Consider the following 13,836-nt stretch of genomic DNA (forward strand, 5'->3'; position numbering starts at 1 on the left):
TAATCTGTAAGCATGGCTAGTTTGCAATACAATAACGTCAACCATCAAGCTTTAGACCTTCTCAAGTCTTTATGCAAATGTGAACCATCTGACTCCTGGCAGGAGCTTCACATTTATGGTGCAGGAGAAATACTTCCTTAGTCATGTAACCCTCCACTAAGACCTAAATAAGGTATTTTCGCTTTAAAAGAAATGTATCGTGCCCAGTTTTTCAAAAGTTGAAACAATTTCCCGCGGTTTATCAGAGAGATAATACAACAGCTCCCTTTTCAACCACACTGTTCCGCTTCTGTTCCTAGCAGCTTGCTGAAGGGGGTCTAACTGATGCTGATCCTCCAGGGTTACAGCAACTGCCTGTCCCAGGATGTAGGAAATGCACAAATGAATAGTATTTCAATTATAAACCCACCTTATAAGGACACACTGGCTGTCGTGGCGTTTCCAGATGCAGCGGTAGCATTCGTTGGCCACGGCATAAATGTGCGGCGGGAGCTCCCCGAGATGGTGCTTGGAGTACAAGTCCACTCTCTCTGGGTCATAAAGCCCTGCGATCTGCTTGTATGGGTTGACAGCGGCCAGGATGCTGCCGATATTGGTCTGGAAGCAGCAAAGAAGTGCATTTAAAATAGGTGTTAACGCCACAAACCAATACACAGATAGGCTGATACATGCAGAAAACAGTACATGCATCAAATTCAGAATAAAGGGGATAAGGAACAACAACAGGGGCGCGATATGAGAGTGAAAATCACAATCACATTTTTTATCAGAAAGTTGACCTGTAATAAGAGCAATGCTGTATAATGGAAGATTGAAATCCATTATGAACCATTAGTGCATTTTCAGTCACCTTATTTTTAATCCTTAGCAACTCAAGGATGTATAATAATGTATGAACACACACTGACACAGAGACCTGGCCAACACATGGGAAATTGCAATGATCCGCTTAAGGGGAAATCCATATCTGGACAATATTTCATCATCTAGATTAGGTCACACTCAGGGAGAGAGTCTGGTAATCTTCCCAGTCCAAACTTACAACAGGAGTCATAGAACTGCTAGGGTTTATGACACTAATTAATAAATCTCTTTATGAACTTTACAGGTGCGAGGAGAGATACTTGTTCCCTAAGGACACCTGGGTGCCAGAGTGTTATTAAAAACAAGTACCCCATCAATGTATTCCACTTCATTCACACATACAAAGACACAGATTACTGGAGGAGCTCACACAAGTTCAGTCAGTTGTGGTTATCAGTCAGTGTGGGATCCTAGAAGAATGCTGATGTCATATTGATTTACTATAAACGCTACACATAAATGTGCTAAGGATACCGGTGATAGAGAGGGAATGAGAAACAATCTTAATACTTTTCTTAGGTTGTCTGTAAATCCCTGGCTTTAAGAATGGGTATCCAGATTTGGTGTGAAAATGATGCCAGTACTCCAGAAATGAAGTGCCATTAAGGTCCAGGATAAACTGCTATAGGTATTTATATAACCCATTCACTATAATGATGACACAGCTGCCAGTATAATTTTCAATGTCATTTTAAATTTGGCTTAAAAATATGTTTACATATATTACAACTCCAACACCATCAAAAGCGAAATTAATGCAGCAAAATGCATAAAAAGTTGTTGAAAGAGTGATGTAATAACACTTTGTGTGCATAACTTTGGTGACTGCTGTTCAGCTCTGCTGATCTTAATCTTACAGTTATATAGCACCAAATCGTGACAAGTGTCAACTCAAGGGACTTTAACAATACAGTTCAACTCAATCCAAATTAACAAAGCTCCTGAGCAAGCACTGTGCCACTGTGGAAAGGAAAAACTTCCCTTTATCAGGAAGAAACCTCAGGCTTTGTCACCTCTACCTTATCCCACGGACTGTGTAAGTCACTTAGCAGTTGTAGTTTTTTTCAGAAGAAAAAACACAGATACAACTATAAAAAAACACTGTTGCCAAGTTTATCAAGAAAATATTTTCAGCCGCTCACTAAAACATGGTTGAGTTTCTCAAGATATTTTTACTTTTCTAAACAGCTTATAAATAAATGGAAAGCTAAACTTACTGGACAAAAATATTTTGTCACACCTTTTGATGAATTCAGGACTTTTAGCCACAGGTGTGCGAAATCAAGCTGCTAGGCATGCATTCAACAAAATGAGGCCAAAACAGTACCAACAAGGGAAGATAGTGAACTAACAGAATGCGGAAAGTGTATTTGAATTTATTGAAAGGCAGTAAATAAGCACATTAACAGTATGTTAAGGCCGTTCCTTCAGTCTGTGAAAACAGTTCTGGGTAGAAACCCTGCAGGGAACAACAAATGTCCAGTATTAAGTATGAAAGTCTTTGCAGCCAAGTTTTTGCTCTTTACAACAGTTTGAACCCAAATCTGGGTGGAAAAGAGTTGAACGAGTAAGAGCGGAGTAACCAGAGGTGTCAAGTAACGAAGTACAAATACTTTGTTACCTTACTTAAGTAGAAATTTTGGTTATCTATACTTCACTGGAGTAATTATTTTTCAGACGACTTTTTACTTTTACTCCTTACATTTTCACACAATTATCTGTACTTTTTACTCCTTACATTTTAAAAACAGCCTACTCTATTTCATTTGGGCCTTTAAAAAAAAAAATTATCCAGTTAAATTGCTCCATCCGGATAGAGTGAATTTGGTTGTGGTTGTTTCAGATGTTCTTGTCCAGTTTTGTTCTTACATCCGTTCCCTCAGATTCCTGCAACTAAACTTGGATGTACATTCCAATAAAGGTTAGGATAAATGATAACATGCCTCTGAAGTTTGACTTTTTGCACCATTACAATACTTATAGGCAACTAGTCATCATATCTCCTGCTCTCTGAAACACATGTTAATGCTCAATAGTACACATATATGGTTCTTTAATATATTTGCATTATACTAATATGCATTCATTTTCAACGGCTTTTGTCCTTAATGGCTTTTTTCCCCCTTACATTACTTTTACTTTTATACTTTAAGTAGTTTTGAAACCAGTACTTTTATACTTTTACTTGAGTAAAAAACTAGAGTTGATACTTCAACTTCTACAGGAGTATTTTTAAACTCTAGTATCTATACTTCTACCTGAGTAATGAATGTGAATACTTTTGACACCTCTGGGAGTAACGTAGTAGAGTTAAAGCACATAAAGTGTAATGAACTGATAGGTAGTAATAGTAAAAAATTATTGATTTCTCTTTTCTTCTGAAGGTGGAATAACTGTCAAACATTACAAGTACTACCTCTGAACAAGCGTCAAGGGCTGCACTTGTGGCTACTTACTCTGTCTGCACACTGCACTTTGCAGGACATCATGTTTACAGTGAAGATTTTTGATCGGGATGTCTTCAGACAGTCAAATAGGATGTGTGTTGTATCTTTTCCATGGATAATTTCTGTTCATAGCGTGGGCAGACATTCTACAAATAGAACTGAGGTCATTTTACCAGCTGAAGTAATTTTGTTGACAGTGGCATCAGTACACAGGAAAACAAGATCAGCACTTTAACTCTGATGTGGACATCAACATGCATTTGTTTGACAGCTGCCAGTTACAGCGCTCTCTCTGAATATTGGATGGATTCCAAACATTTTGGACTGATGAATCAAGTTAACCTTAAAAGATGAGATACTTTCTAACACAGCACATGTAGGCCATATGATGTTTGGCCACACCCATGCACCTACATGCAGAGGTGTCAAAAGTATTCACATTCATTACTCAGGTAGAAGTATAGATACTAGAGTTTAAAAATACTCCTGTAGAAGTATCAACTCAAGTTTTTTACTCAAGTAAAAGTATAAAAGTATTGCTTTTAAAACTAATTAAAGTATAAAAGTAAAAGTAATGTAAGGGGAAAAAAAGCCATTAAGGACAAAAGCCATTTAAAATGAATGCATCTTAGTATAATGCAAATATATTAAAGAACCATACATGTGTACTATTGAGCATTAACATGTGTTTCAGAGAGCAGGAGATATGATGACTAGTTGCCTATAAGTATTGTAATGGTGCAAAAAGTCAAACTTCAGAGGCCTGTTATCATTTATCCTAACCTTTATTGGAATGTACATCCAAGTTTAGTTGCAGGAATCTGAGGGAACGGATGTAAGAACAAAACTGGACAAGAACATCTGAAACAACCACAACCAAATTCACTCTATCCGGATGGAGCAATTTAACTGGATAGTTTTTTTAAAGGCCGAAATTAAATAGAGTAACGAGGCTGTTTTTAAAATGTAAGGAGTAAAAAGTACAGATAATTGTGTGAAAATGTAAGGAGTAAAAGTAAAAAGTCGTCTGAAAAATAATTACCCCAGTGAAGTATAGATAAACAAAATTTCTACTTAAGTAAGGGAATGAAGTATTTGTACTTTGTTACTTGACACCTCTGCCCACATGACATCAACATCCAAACCCATTCGGACGCATACTTACAAACACAAAGACAGAGCTGGCGGGCTGAATGCACTTACGTAGATGTGGTCCTTCTGGTAGCGCCGGTACAAGTTGTGCATGATAGCGGCCTCGTGCAGTTCGGCCAGTGCTGACATGTCTTCCACCCCGTCGATGCTGGACTGGTGCATGGCGTACACCCGCTCTCTGGTGACCTCGGCCTGCTGCAGGTAGAACACCTGGGCACAACCAGACATGCAGACAGTCACTTGCCATCACTTTAAATTTTAAAGTGACCAATAAGCTACAGTGCAGTAAAGTGTTATGAAATGTTTTTATTTGTTTCTATTATGAACCCCAATGTAACTCAGCCTGCATCAGCTATTCACAATTCTATTTCGGGAAAGTATTGAATAAAGAAATAAATATGTTCTTTTTCAGTTTTCAACAGAGGTGGGTAGAGTAGCCAAAAATTGTACTCAAGTAAAACTACTGTTACTTCAGAATAATATGACTCAAGTAGAAGTAAAAAGTAGTCATCCAAATAATTACTTGAGTAAAAGTAAAAAAGTACTTGGTGAAAAAACTACTCAAGTACTGAGTAACTGTTGAGTAACGTCTGATTTATTTATTTAACACAACCATTCAAACAGACAAAAGTACAAAATAATCATCTTCAGGCAAATTAAATCAATAATAAAAAATACATTAAAATCAATCAAAAATAAAAAATACCTTAAATTAAAATAAGCTTAAAGTAAATTCAAGTACTTTAATAAATAATAAAATAAATAAAATAACAGAATAAAAAAATAAATTAAGCACAAGTAGCACAAAATGTCAAGCCTTTGTACTTTTCTTTTTTAACCAGGCAGAACTAGAACAAGCCCATGAACTCATAGAAACTCTGTGTGTGTTTGAGTCTGTGTAAATGTGACAAAACATGCAAAAACAAACATTTTTCCCAAAGAATCACCCGGCGTACGCGGATAAAAGGTATAAAAGAAAAGTAACAGCTCAATGTAGCCTAATGTAGCGGAGTAAGAGTAACAGTTTCTTCTTCACAAATCTACTCAAGTAAAAGTAAAACGTATAGTGATTCTAAACTACTCCTAAAAGTACAAGTTTTCCCTAAACTTACTCAAGTAAATGTAACGGAGTAAATGTAACTCGTTACTACCCACCTCTGGTTTTCAACATGGTAATGATACTAATACTGATCTCCTTTGGTGTAAGGAAAGAGTCAGTGCATTCACAACTTTAAAAGTAAAAATTAAAAAGTTGCCAGCATTGGTACAGTAAGTCTTTCTTTTTTTAGCACAATTAGGGTAATTGGTGTGCAAGAGGACAAAAGTGGACTTGGTGAGAACACAGAGCCTTGCGGCTCATCTACACCCATCCCATCTACTGTATGTCATCCATTGCCATGGTAACTAAAGAGTCGGGGACATGATGGGCGAGCGGCCTAGTTGTGGGAGCAGGATCAAAAGAAGGAAAGAAAGTGGTAGCGAGGAGAAAAAGCAGAGAGGGTAGCAGATCTGATGTCACGGGAGCTGACAGGTGAAAGGAGCTCGGTGTGGATTGAGGTCAGACACATTCATGTTGATGCTGCTACACTACTCTCCAGCTCCCTTGTGTGCATGTATACACACGCATACATGACATGACTGACATTCTGCTTCAGCAGGAATGTCCTGCACTAATATCCGGAAAAACCAACTTGTCCAAGAATAGAAACTCATTTTTATTTCAGGCAGTCTCCGTACAGTGAAATGTGTGTGTGTTGCTTGAACAGATGTGGTGGAAGTCTGTTGAGAGTGGTAAAGGGGTGTGCTGCAGGCAGTTAGCCCTCCTGTTCTTAAATACATTTATTTCACTCCAGCGGCACTGTCTTCTCCTGCACAGAGCTGTTGCGTGCAGACGATTCTCTCAGGTCAAAAAACAAAACCAACTGTGTAGTATCATCCTTTACCAGCTGTCTGCAAGTGTACGAGTGTTTACAGTGTGCAATATGCTGCAGTTAGTCTCCTGTTTGCCTTCTTTTGAATGTCAGAGACATTTTGAGCACATGCTTAGCCCATGAATTCACCACCGTTACTCACTCATCAGTGATAAAAATGACCTTAATACACTCCTCCTCCATCAGAGATAACTCATGTAGGCTTCCATGAGCAGCCAACAGCCCAGGATCTTTTCCCTGACCCTGTTTTTCTCACTGTTCAGCTCATCTTTTCTACAACCGTAGCACTCAAACATGAGAGAATTACAGCCAGGAAGAAAATCAGGGCGCAGTTCTTGTTGTTAAACAGCTGATTTTAAATGTATCCAAGGATTGGGCATTGGACTGTTATGTTGATGTTGGTCGTCTATAGAGTATTAAAAATAACCTTGATTTTAAATTAAAATGATAACCCCTCTAGCTTTAGTCACAGCTTGCTTAAGTTCTCATAACCTTACAGTTGAGTTTTTGTCAGCATTTCCGACAGAATTCTGAGGCCTTTCTGGCTATTCTTGTGATTGTCAACTCATCTCAATCTGATGCTTTGTCAAGAACAAGGATGCTTTTTAAAAAGGCTGCATTTTATATATTTTCCTAAACCTAACCAAGTAGATTTAGGGCCTGATTTACTAAGATCCTAAATAAAGAGTACTAAATTGCGTGTGCACTGAAAACGTTTGCACGTGCTGTTGTTGTGTGTTTTGCGGGTGATCAACTAAGATTGCGTGCGCAATTGATAACAAGTGCAAACCGCAGTATTTAAATGAGGTGTTGCGTGTCTTACGGTTTGCGCCATGGAGAGTCTGGATGGAAAGCAGGATAGTTGCAAGCGCAAAATGAAATTTGACGAGTTGGAGTTAGAGGTATTAGTGGAAGAGGCAAATAAACACATTCATGAACTACAGCAAAGAAATTTAAACATTACCAAAAGAAACGCAGTATGGGAGAAAATCTGCGATAGAATAAATGCAGTTGGAAAGACAAAAAGAACGGCAGATGAGGTTAAAAGAAGGTGGCAAGATATAAGGCGAAGAACTAAAGAAAAAGTGGCCTTTAATAAAACTTCAGCAAACAAGACAGGTGGAGGGCCTGTGGAAGAGATACCAGCATTGAGCAGCAGGTGCAGCTCACCTTCTGCGAGGAGCAGATAACTGGGATACCGGAGTATGACACGCTATAACTGCAGAACAGGCGCACAATAAGAAACACTTTTTTCTCCATGAAAACACGTGATTTATTTATTATCACAAATAAAAAAATGAATGTGCCTCCTGTGGCAACCTTTTGCTGAATAATACTCGATTTAACATTCAAATAAAATATTTCTCCTTTTGCATGTGGAGATTAGCACCTTCCTTTCGAACGTATTAAATACAGACGCAATCACAATCCCCGCAAAAACTTTCAGGCTTGGTAAATCTCATTGCGTGTGGTAAATGGACCTATTTGCATTTTCCCCTCCCAGTATTTAGCGCTTTCTGGCGGGTACGCCCCATATTGATTATTCATCAGGGCAAAAGTACTAAATGAATAGCGTGTGCTATTTTGCTCATTTGAGAGACGCAGTCCTCTTTGCACGCTGTTAGTAGATCATCTTGCACATTGGTTTGCGGGTGATGTCAAGTTTGCACACGTTTTTACGCATGCAAACCTTTAGTAAATCAGGCCCTTAGTGTCTAAACCTAACCAAATACCATATGCGAAGGAAGCTGTGATAAAAACGTTCACCATGTGAGGTTATTATGGACACAAGTCATACAAGCGACTGGGACCAAGTTAAAGGTGATAAAAATCAAAACCTTCCACTCAGTGCCCCCAAAAGAAGGTCCTGTGACTTATTTCACACATTTCTGCAGGTTTTTGTGGGACTTTCACTGTAAAATGTATTTTAGAATAGTTTAATAAAAACTGTACATCAGAGGGCTGTATCTCACAGAGAAAATCATTTAAAAAATGTCCCTTATTTTCTTAGTGTCTTTGTGTTATTCTAGATATTTTATTTGTTTGTTTGCTTTACAAATGCAAAATGCACAAACTTGAATTTCTCAGTCTGACTGTTTTCTTCCCGGTGTAATCAAGGTTTATTTATACATGCAGATTCTGAAATTCTGTGTTACAATTTACAAGATCAATATTTCAATGCCTCTAATTTGAACAGACTTCTAATGACTGACGTGTATTTATGTATCTGTGCAGGCAGAAAGATGGAAAGTCTCTTAAAATCCCCTTAAACTGTGTCTCAATGTATCTAATTCCATTAGCAAAGCACCCCTACCCCCCCCCCCCCCTTCACTCTCACTCTGTTACATCACTCTCTCCTGCTCTTCCTCCCTGCATGATTTTTGTTTCCCACCCTCTGCTCGTCTCACATTTCATTTTCTCACAACATTTATGTCTCATGTCTCTTTGTATGTCATCCTTCTGTTATAGTATATTCTGTTTTCTCAGCCTCAACATCTCTCACATTGCCCTGGCCTACATTTCAAACTCCCACAATTTAATTAGATTTGTTTTGCTCTGTTGAGCCTGTTTTGTGTCTATACTTTCTGAAATATGTCTCTGTATATTTCATTTGCATGAATTTCGGACGTAGACTCACTAGTAGACTCAGTCTGAGATCTCTGCTTGTAACTGAAACCAAAGTGAGAGTCTTTTCAATCAGAGACTGTCAGTCAATCCGGGGTAGATTAAAGTAGAACAGAGGCTTCACACACACACACACACACTTATACACACACACACACAACTCATCAGATCAGCAGATTTGTTGAGGGTAAAAAAATGACACATGAATGACAGAAATGGAGGCTTGACTCTTGGTTGTCAAACTTAGCCACAGCAAGCAGATAAGGAACTGTTATAATAAAGGGCAGAATAGCTTAACTTTATCTATCAGCTATTCATTTTTGGTCTTTTTGACGTTTTCGCTGTGATAAAAAGGCTAAGAGAGTGTAATCTTTCTTGTTTAAAAGATATGGCCTGTTGTGCTGTTGAATGTCCCAAAAATCCGTCAGCGTCAGCTTCAAGTTGGCCTCGAGGATACCGGGGTGTGGGCGAAGCTTAGCTTAGCAGCCAGAGGCAGCGGACTTCACTCATGATCAAAGCTGCTACTGTAACAAGAGAGGACCACAAGACATCCAGCTCAACACCCTCTACCTGGTTGGTTGCTGCCTCTTATAGCAGCTAGAGCAGCCGGCTTCTCTGGTGGAGCCACCAACCCCTCAGGCCATTCTAGGACCCTTCCAGGATGTTTCCAGGTTGACTAACTAGACCAGGGATCGGCAACCCGCGGCTCTAGAGCCGCATGCAACTCTTTAGCGCCGCCCTAGTGGCTTCGTGGAGCTTTTTCCAAAATGTTTGACCTTTTTTTTCTTCTTTTTTTCCTTTTTTTCTCTTTTTTCCTTTTTTCCCTTTTTTCCCTTTTTTCTTCTTTTTTTCTTTTTTCTTTTTTTCTTCTTTTTTTCTTTTTTTTCCGTTTTTCTTCCTTTTTCCTTTCCTTTTTAATCTCGACATTTCAACTTTTTTCTCAACATTTCGACTTTTTTCTCGACATTTCGACTTTTTTCACAGAATTTTGACTATTTGCTCGACATTTTGACTTTTTTCTCAACATTTCGACTTTTTTCTCGAGATTGTTCTTCAACATTAATCTCAACATTTCGACTTTTTTCTCGAAATTTCAACTTTTTTCTCGAAGTGCATAATGAAAAAAAAATGTTCCTCCTCTAAAATATTATTTTTACTTTTCTCCTGCCTGGCCCTAATACTCTTCCATATATTTGCGTAACAAAAAGAGTAACATGGAAAGACATTAGCATGCTACATTTGCAGCCGAGTACCCAGTTGCCGTTGGTTATATTTATAAATCATGCTTGAAAAGTCTTGTTGTGAAGTCTTTTTAAATGATAACACACACACACACACACACACACACACACACACACACACACACACACACACACACACACACACACACACACACACACACACACATACAGGGCATACAGTACAGTCTTCCTGTAAAGCCCTCTGATGTCTGTGAGTGCTTTGCATGATTCAGGAACAGAGCCGGGGGAGACAAGCCTCTTCATCTGACTTCACATGTGAGCTGCAGCGAAAAAGAGAGCAGGCTGGAGGGGTTAAAAAAAGAATGGAAAGAGGAGAGCTGTGGGCACGGTGGCCTATATATTCTGTTCACCAGAGCAAGATACAGTATCACACAGTGCTGTGTGCACCTGCACCTCTTCTCACTGACCTTGGGTCTGTTCTGGCAGACCTCTGCGTGTCGGACTAGGACACATTGCTGTAATATGAGCCCTCAGATCAAAGTGTACAGTACCAGCTGCAGCATCCAGCAGTAGCAAGTAGTCCTGTGTAAAAGCTAAAGTTACATAATTTACGTAAAGGAAGCGGGAGGGGGGGGTCTTTTTGGAACAGAGGCAGGTTTTCCTGATTGCCAAGCTTAATAAATTGGATTAAGAGAAGGCGTTAAGAAACAAGCATTGAGAATCAGCTGTGATTACATCCTCTCTGCCACACAGCAGCAGATCATTACTGAGATAAATAACACATTTAATAAGTCATCTCTTAAGATTTATCAGTCATGGAGTCACTGCCTTCTCCCCTGAAATATAAAGGGATGTGACAACACAAAATGAAATGTTTGAGAGAGTTGAGTTAATTTAACAAAGCAAGACCGAACCAGGGTTAGAAATGTGAAGCCATGAAGAAGAATCTCGGTTAGGAAACCGCGCAGCATGCATCAGTGTGTGTCGGCGCAGGTTCAAACTATGAAAGTAATTTCTGCATTTTTTATTGAAGTGTACTTCAGAACGTCTTTGTGGGTCCAAGTATGTGGCAGCTTTTTGTGTGCATCCCTGCAGCATCTTCTTTGCTCGCGTGAGCCCTCACTCCAGCTTTTACGCCAGTTAACGAAAACCAGGTCACTCAAAGCATAATTCATCGCAACCTGTGTTTGTGAGCGCATGCATGTAGACATGTGCATCTGTTCTGTGTAAGAGCAGGAAAACCCAAGCGGCAAAAACAGACACACACATTTAGTGCAATTTGCAAGAAGAGCCTGATTTCTATGGAGGTAGATTTGTGTCTTAATTATTCAATCAAAAAAAAGATTGCTTCAATCAAAAAATATATTTTCAATAAAAAAAATTCACTTCAATCAAAAAAAAATGATTTCAATCAAAGAAATATAATGCAAAAAAATATTTGAGACAAAAAATGCACTTGAACATGGTTTTTCTTTGATTGGAAATGTTTTCTTTGATAGAATTTTTTTTTGTTTGAAGCAACTTTTTTGATTGAAGTAGTGTTTTTTGTGTTAGGGCCATATTATGGGTAGGACATTTGTGTCTTTATCATTTAATCAAAAAAGAAGTTGCTTCAAAAAGAAAAAAATATTTTCAATGAAACAAAATCACTTCAATAAAAAAAACTTTTTCAATCAAAGAAAAGGTGTTTAAAAAAAGGTGTTTAAAAAATGCAAAAAAATATTTGAGACCCAAAAAATTGCATTTGAACACTTTTTGGATTGAAAATATTTTTTTCGGCTAGTGAGCAAGGTATGGAGTGAGACGCCATTTCCAGGGCTCCTGCAGAATCGATAATATTTTCTTTTTAAAACAGCTATTTTTATATGAAGACCTGCGTAGAAGCTCACTGAGGACACCATAAAGATACCAGACGGTGAATTATGCGAGTAACGTCGGTCTGAATGGCGGAAAAGCTCCAAAAATATCAATACGGCGGTACCGCTCCACGGCCTGCCAGAACCACGAGGCAGAGTACGCAGACTCCAGGTAACTCGGCTCAATCCTCGCCATCCCCGACCAAAAGTCAAGGTATGACCGCTGAAGAAATTAAAGCGGACATCCTGTCCTCCCTGAGGGGAGACATTTCTAAAACTATAAGGGAGGAACTTAAAAGCGCACTGGCCGAGGATTTTAATGCCCTCAAAGCAGAACTTCAAGCAATGCGGTCTGAAATTGCCAACAATATGACCGCAGTCCGATCAGAAATGGATCATATGGTGGCGGACATTGAGGACATGAAGGGCGGATTATCAACGTGGTCGGATGAAGTGGTTTCGCTTCAAACCACGGTAACCAGTCTTCAAAGCCAGGTGGTGACTCTAAAAGACCGATGCGAGGACATGGAGGGGAGAATGAGACGGGGTAATATCCGGATAGTCGGTATTGCTGAGCGACCGGACTCCAGCTCCCCTGAAGCGGTCTCTAAAGTTATCAGAGAAGTGCTGCAGATGGACCGGGACATCAAAGTCGACCGCTCGCACCGCACCCTCGCGCCCGGGAAGCCGGGAGAGCGGGAGAAGCCACGAGTGATCATCGCCAAGTTACACTACGATGGAGACGCCGCGGAGATCCTGAGGAGAGCCCGGGACAGAGCCCCCCTGATCTACAACGGGAACCGGATTGCCATATTCCCCGATTACACCCCCAGCGTTGCCAAAGCCAGAGCCGCGTTCACGGACGCACGGAAGGCGCTGCGGGGACGAAAAGGAGTCCGCTACGGCCTGCTGTACCCAGCCAGACTCCGGATCTCTCATAAGGATGAGGACAGGGAGTTTACTGATCCCAAAAAGGCCATGGAGTATGTTCAGAAGGTAGTTGTGCCTTCCACGGAGTCTGAAGACTGAGCGTATCCTTACCTGAACGGACAGGTATTTTCTGCTTTATGCCTAATTGGACGTTTTTGCCTCCCCCTAGTGGCCACAAGTTTTGATGCCATATTGCTGCTATTTCTATCTCTATTATGTTTTTCTATTATATCTACCTCACTAGTAGCTGCTCTAATAAGACTATTAATATTCCTACTGAATATAATTTGATGTGTAATTTAGATGGCTATTTTATCATGAAGAGCTGTTTGACTTGTATCAGGATCTGCAGGAGCCTGAATACTTGGCTAATACTTGATAATCCATTTCTCTTTTCTTATCTTAGCACACTCCAGCACAGTCACATCCAACCTAGACTGTGCACTTTTGCTGCTTGATTTAGTGGCTAGGGACTAGGTCCCACTGTTTTATTTCTAATGTTAGTTTTTGGTAGTTTTATTTGCTGTTTTGTTTTTTGTGTTCTGATCCCTTTGTTCCCCAGGGATCCTGCGTTAAACATTGGAACAACAAGATTACCACTTCTTTTCTGTACCCGGTTTTCTATCGTTTTTGTTGAAGTTGTTAAACCCTGGTACAGCTGTAGTAAGTACTTTCGCTTATTCCACTCTTGGTTTCATTATTTGTTTCCACTCCTCACAACCCACATAGCAACACACATGATCTATATGGAGGCTGTTCGTTTCTGCTTCCCATCTCTCTTCCCTGGTTTTCAGTACCAGGAGATCAAAGCACATATTGTATATTGTAA

The 13,836-nt window shown here is 39.6% G+C and overlaps 1 protein-coding gene across 1 annotated transcript in view; it reads right to left on the reverse strand.

Annotated features, from left to right (window-relative positions):
• myo10l1 (myosin X, like 1) overlaps positions 1-13,836 on the reverse strand; it is a 94,704-nt gene that overhangs the window by 54,589 nt on the left and 26,279 nt on the right. The window contains exons 3-4 of the mRNA XM_061743200.1: positions 4,515-4,673; positions 410-597 (exon numbers count right to left, since the gene is read on the reverse strand). Of these exons, the coding sequence (XP_061599184.1) occupies positions 410-597; positions 4,515-4,673 (347 nt within the window). The remainder of the gene's footprint in view (positions 1-409; positions 598-4,514; positions 4,674-13,836) is intronic.

This window comes from Cololabis saira, chromosome 16 (assembly GCF_033807715.1).
Source record: "Cololabis saira isolate AMF1-May2022 chromosome 16, fColSai1.1, whole genome shotgun sequence".
In the NCBI taxonomy this organism is placed as follows: Eukaryota; Metazoa; Chordata; class Actinopteri; order Beloniformes; family Belonidae; genus Cololabis; species Cololabis saira.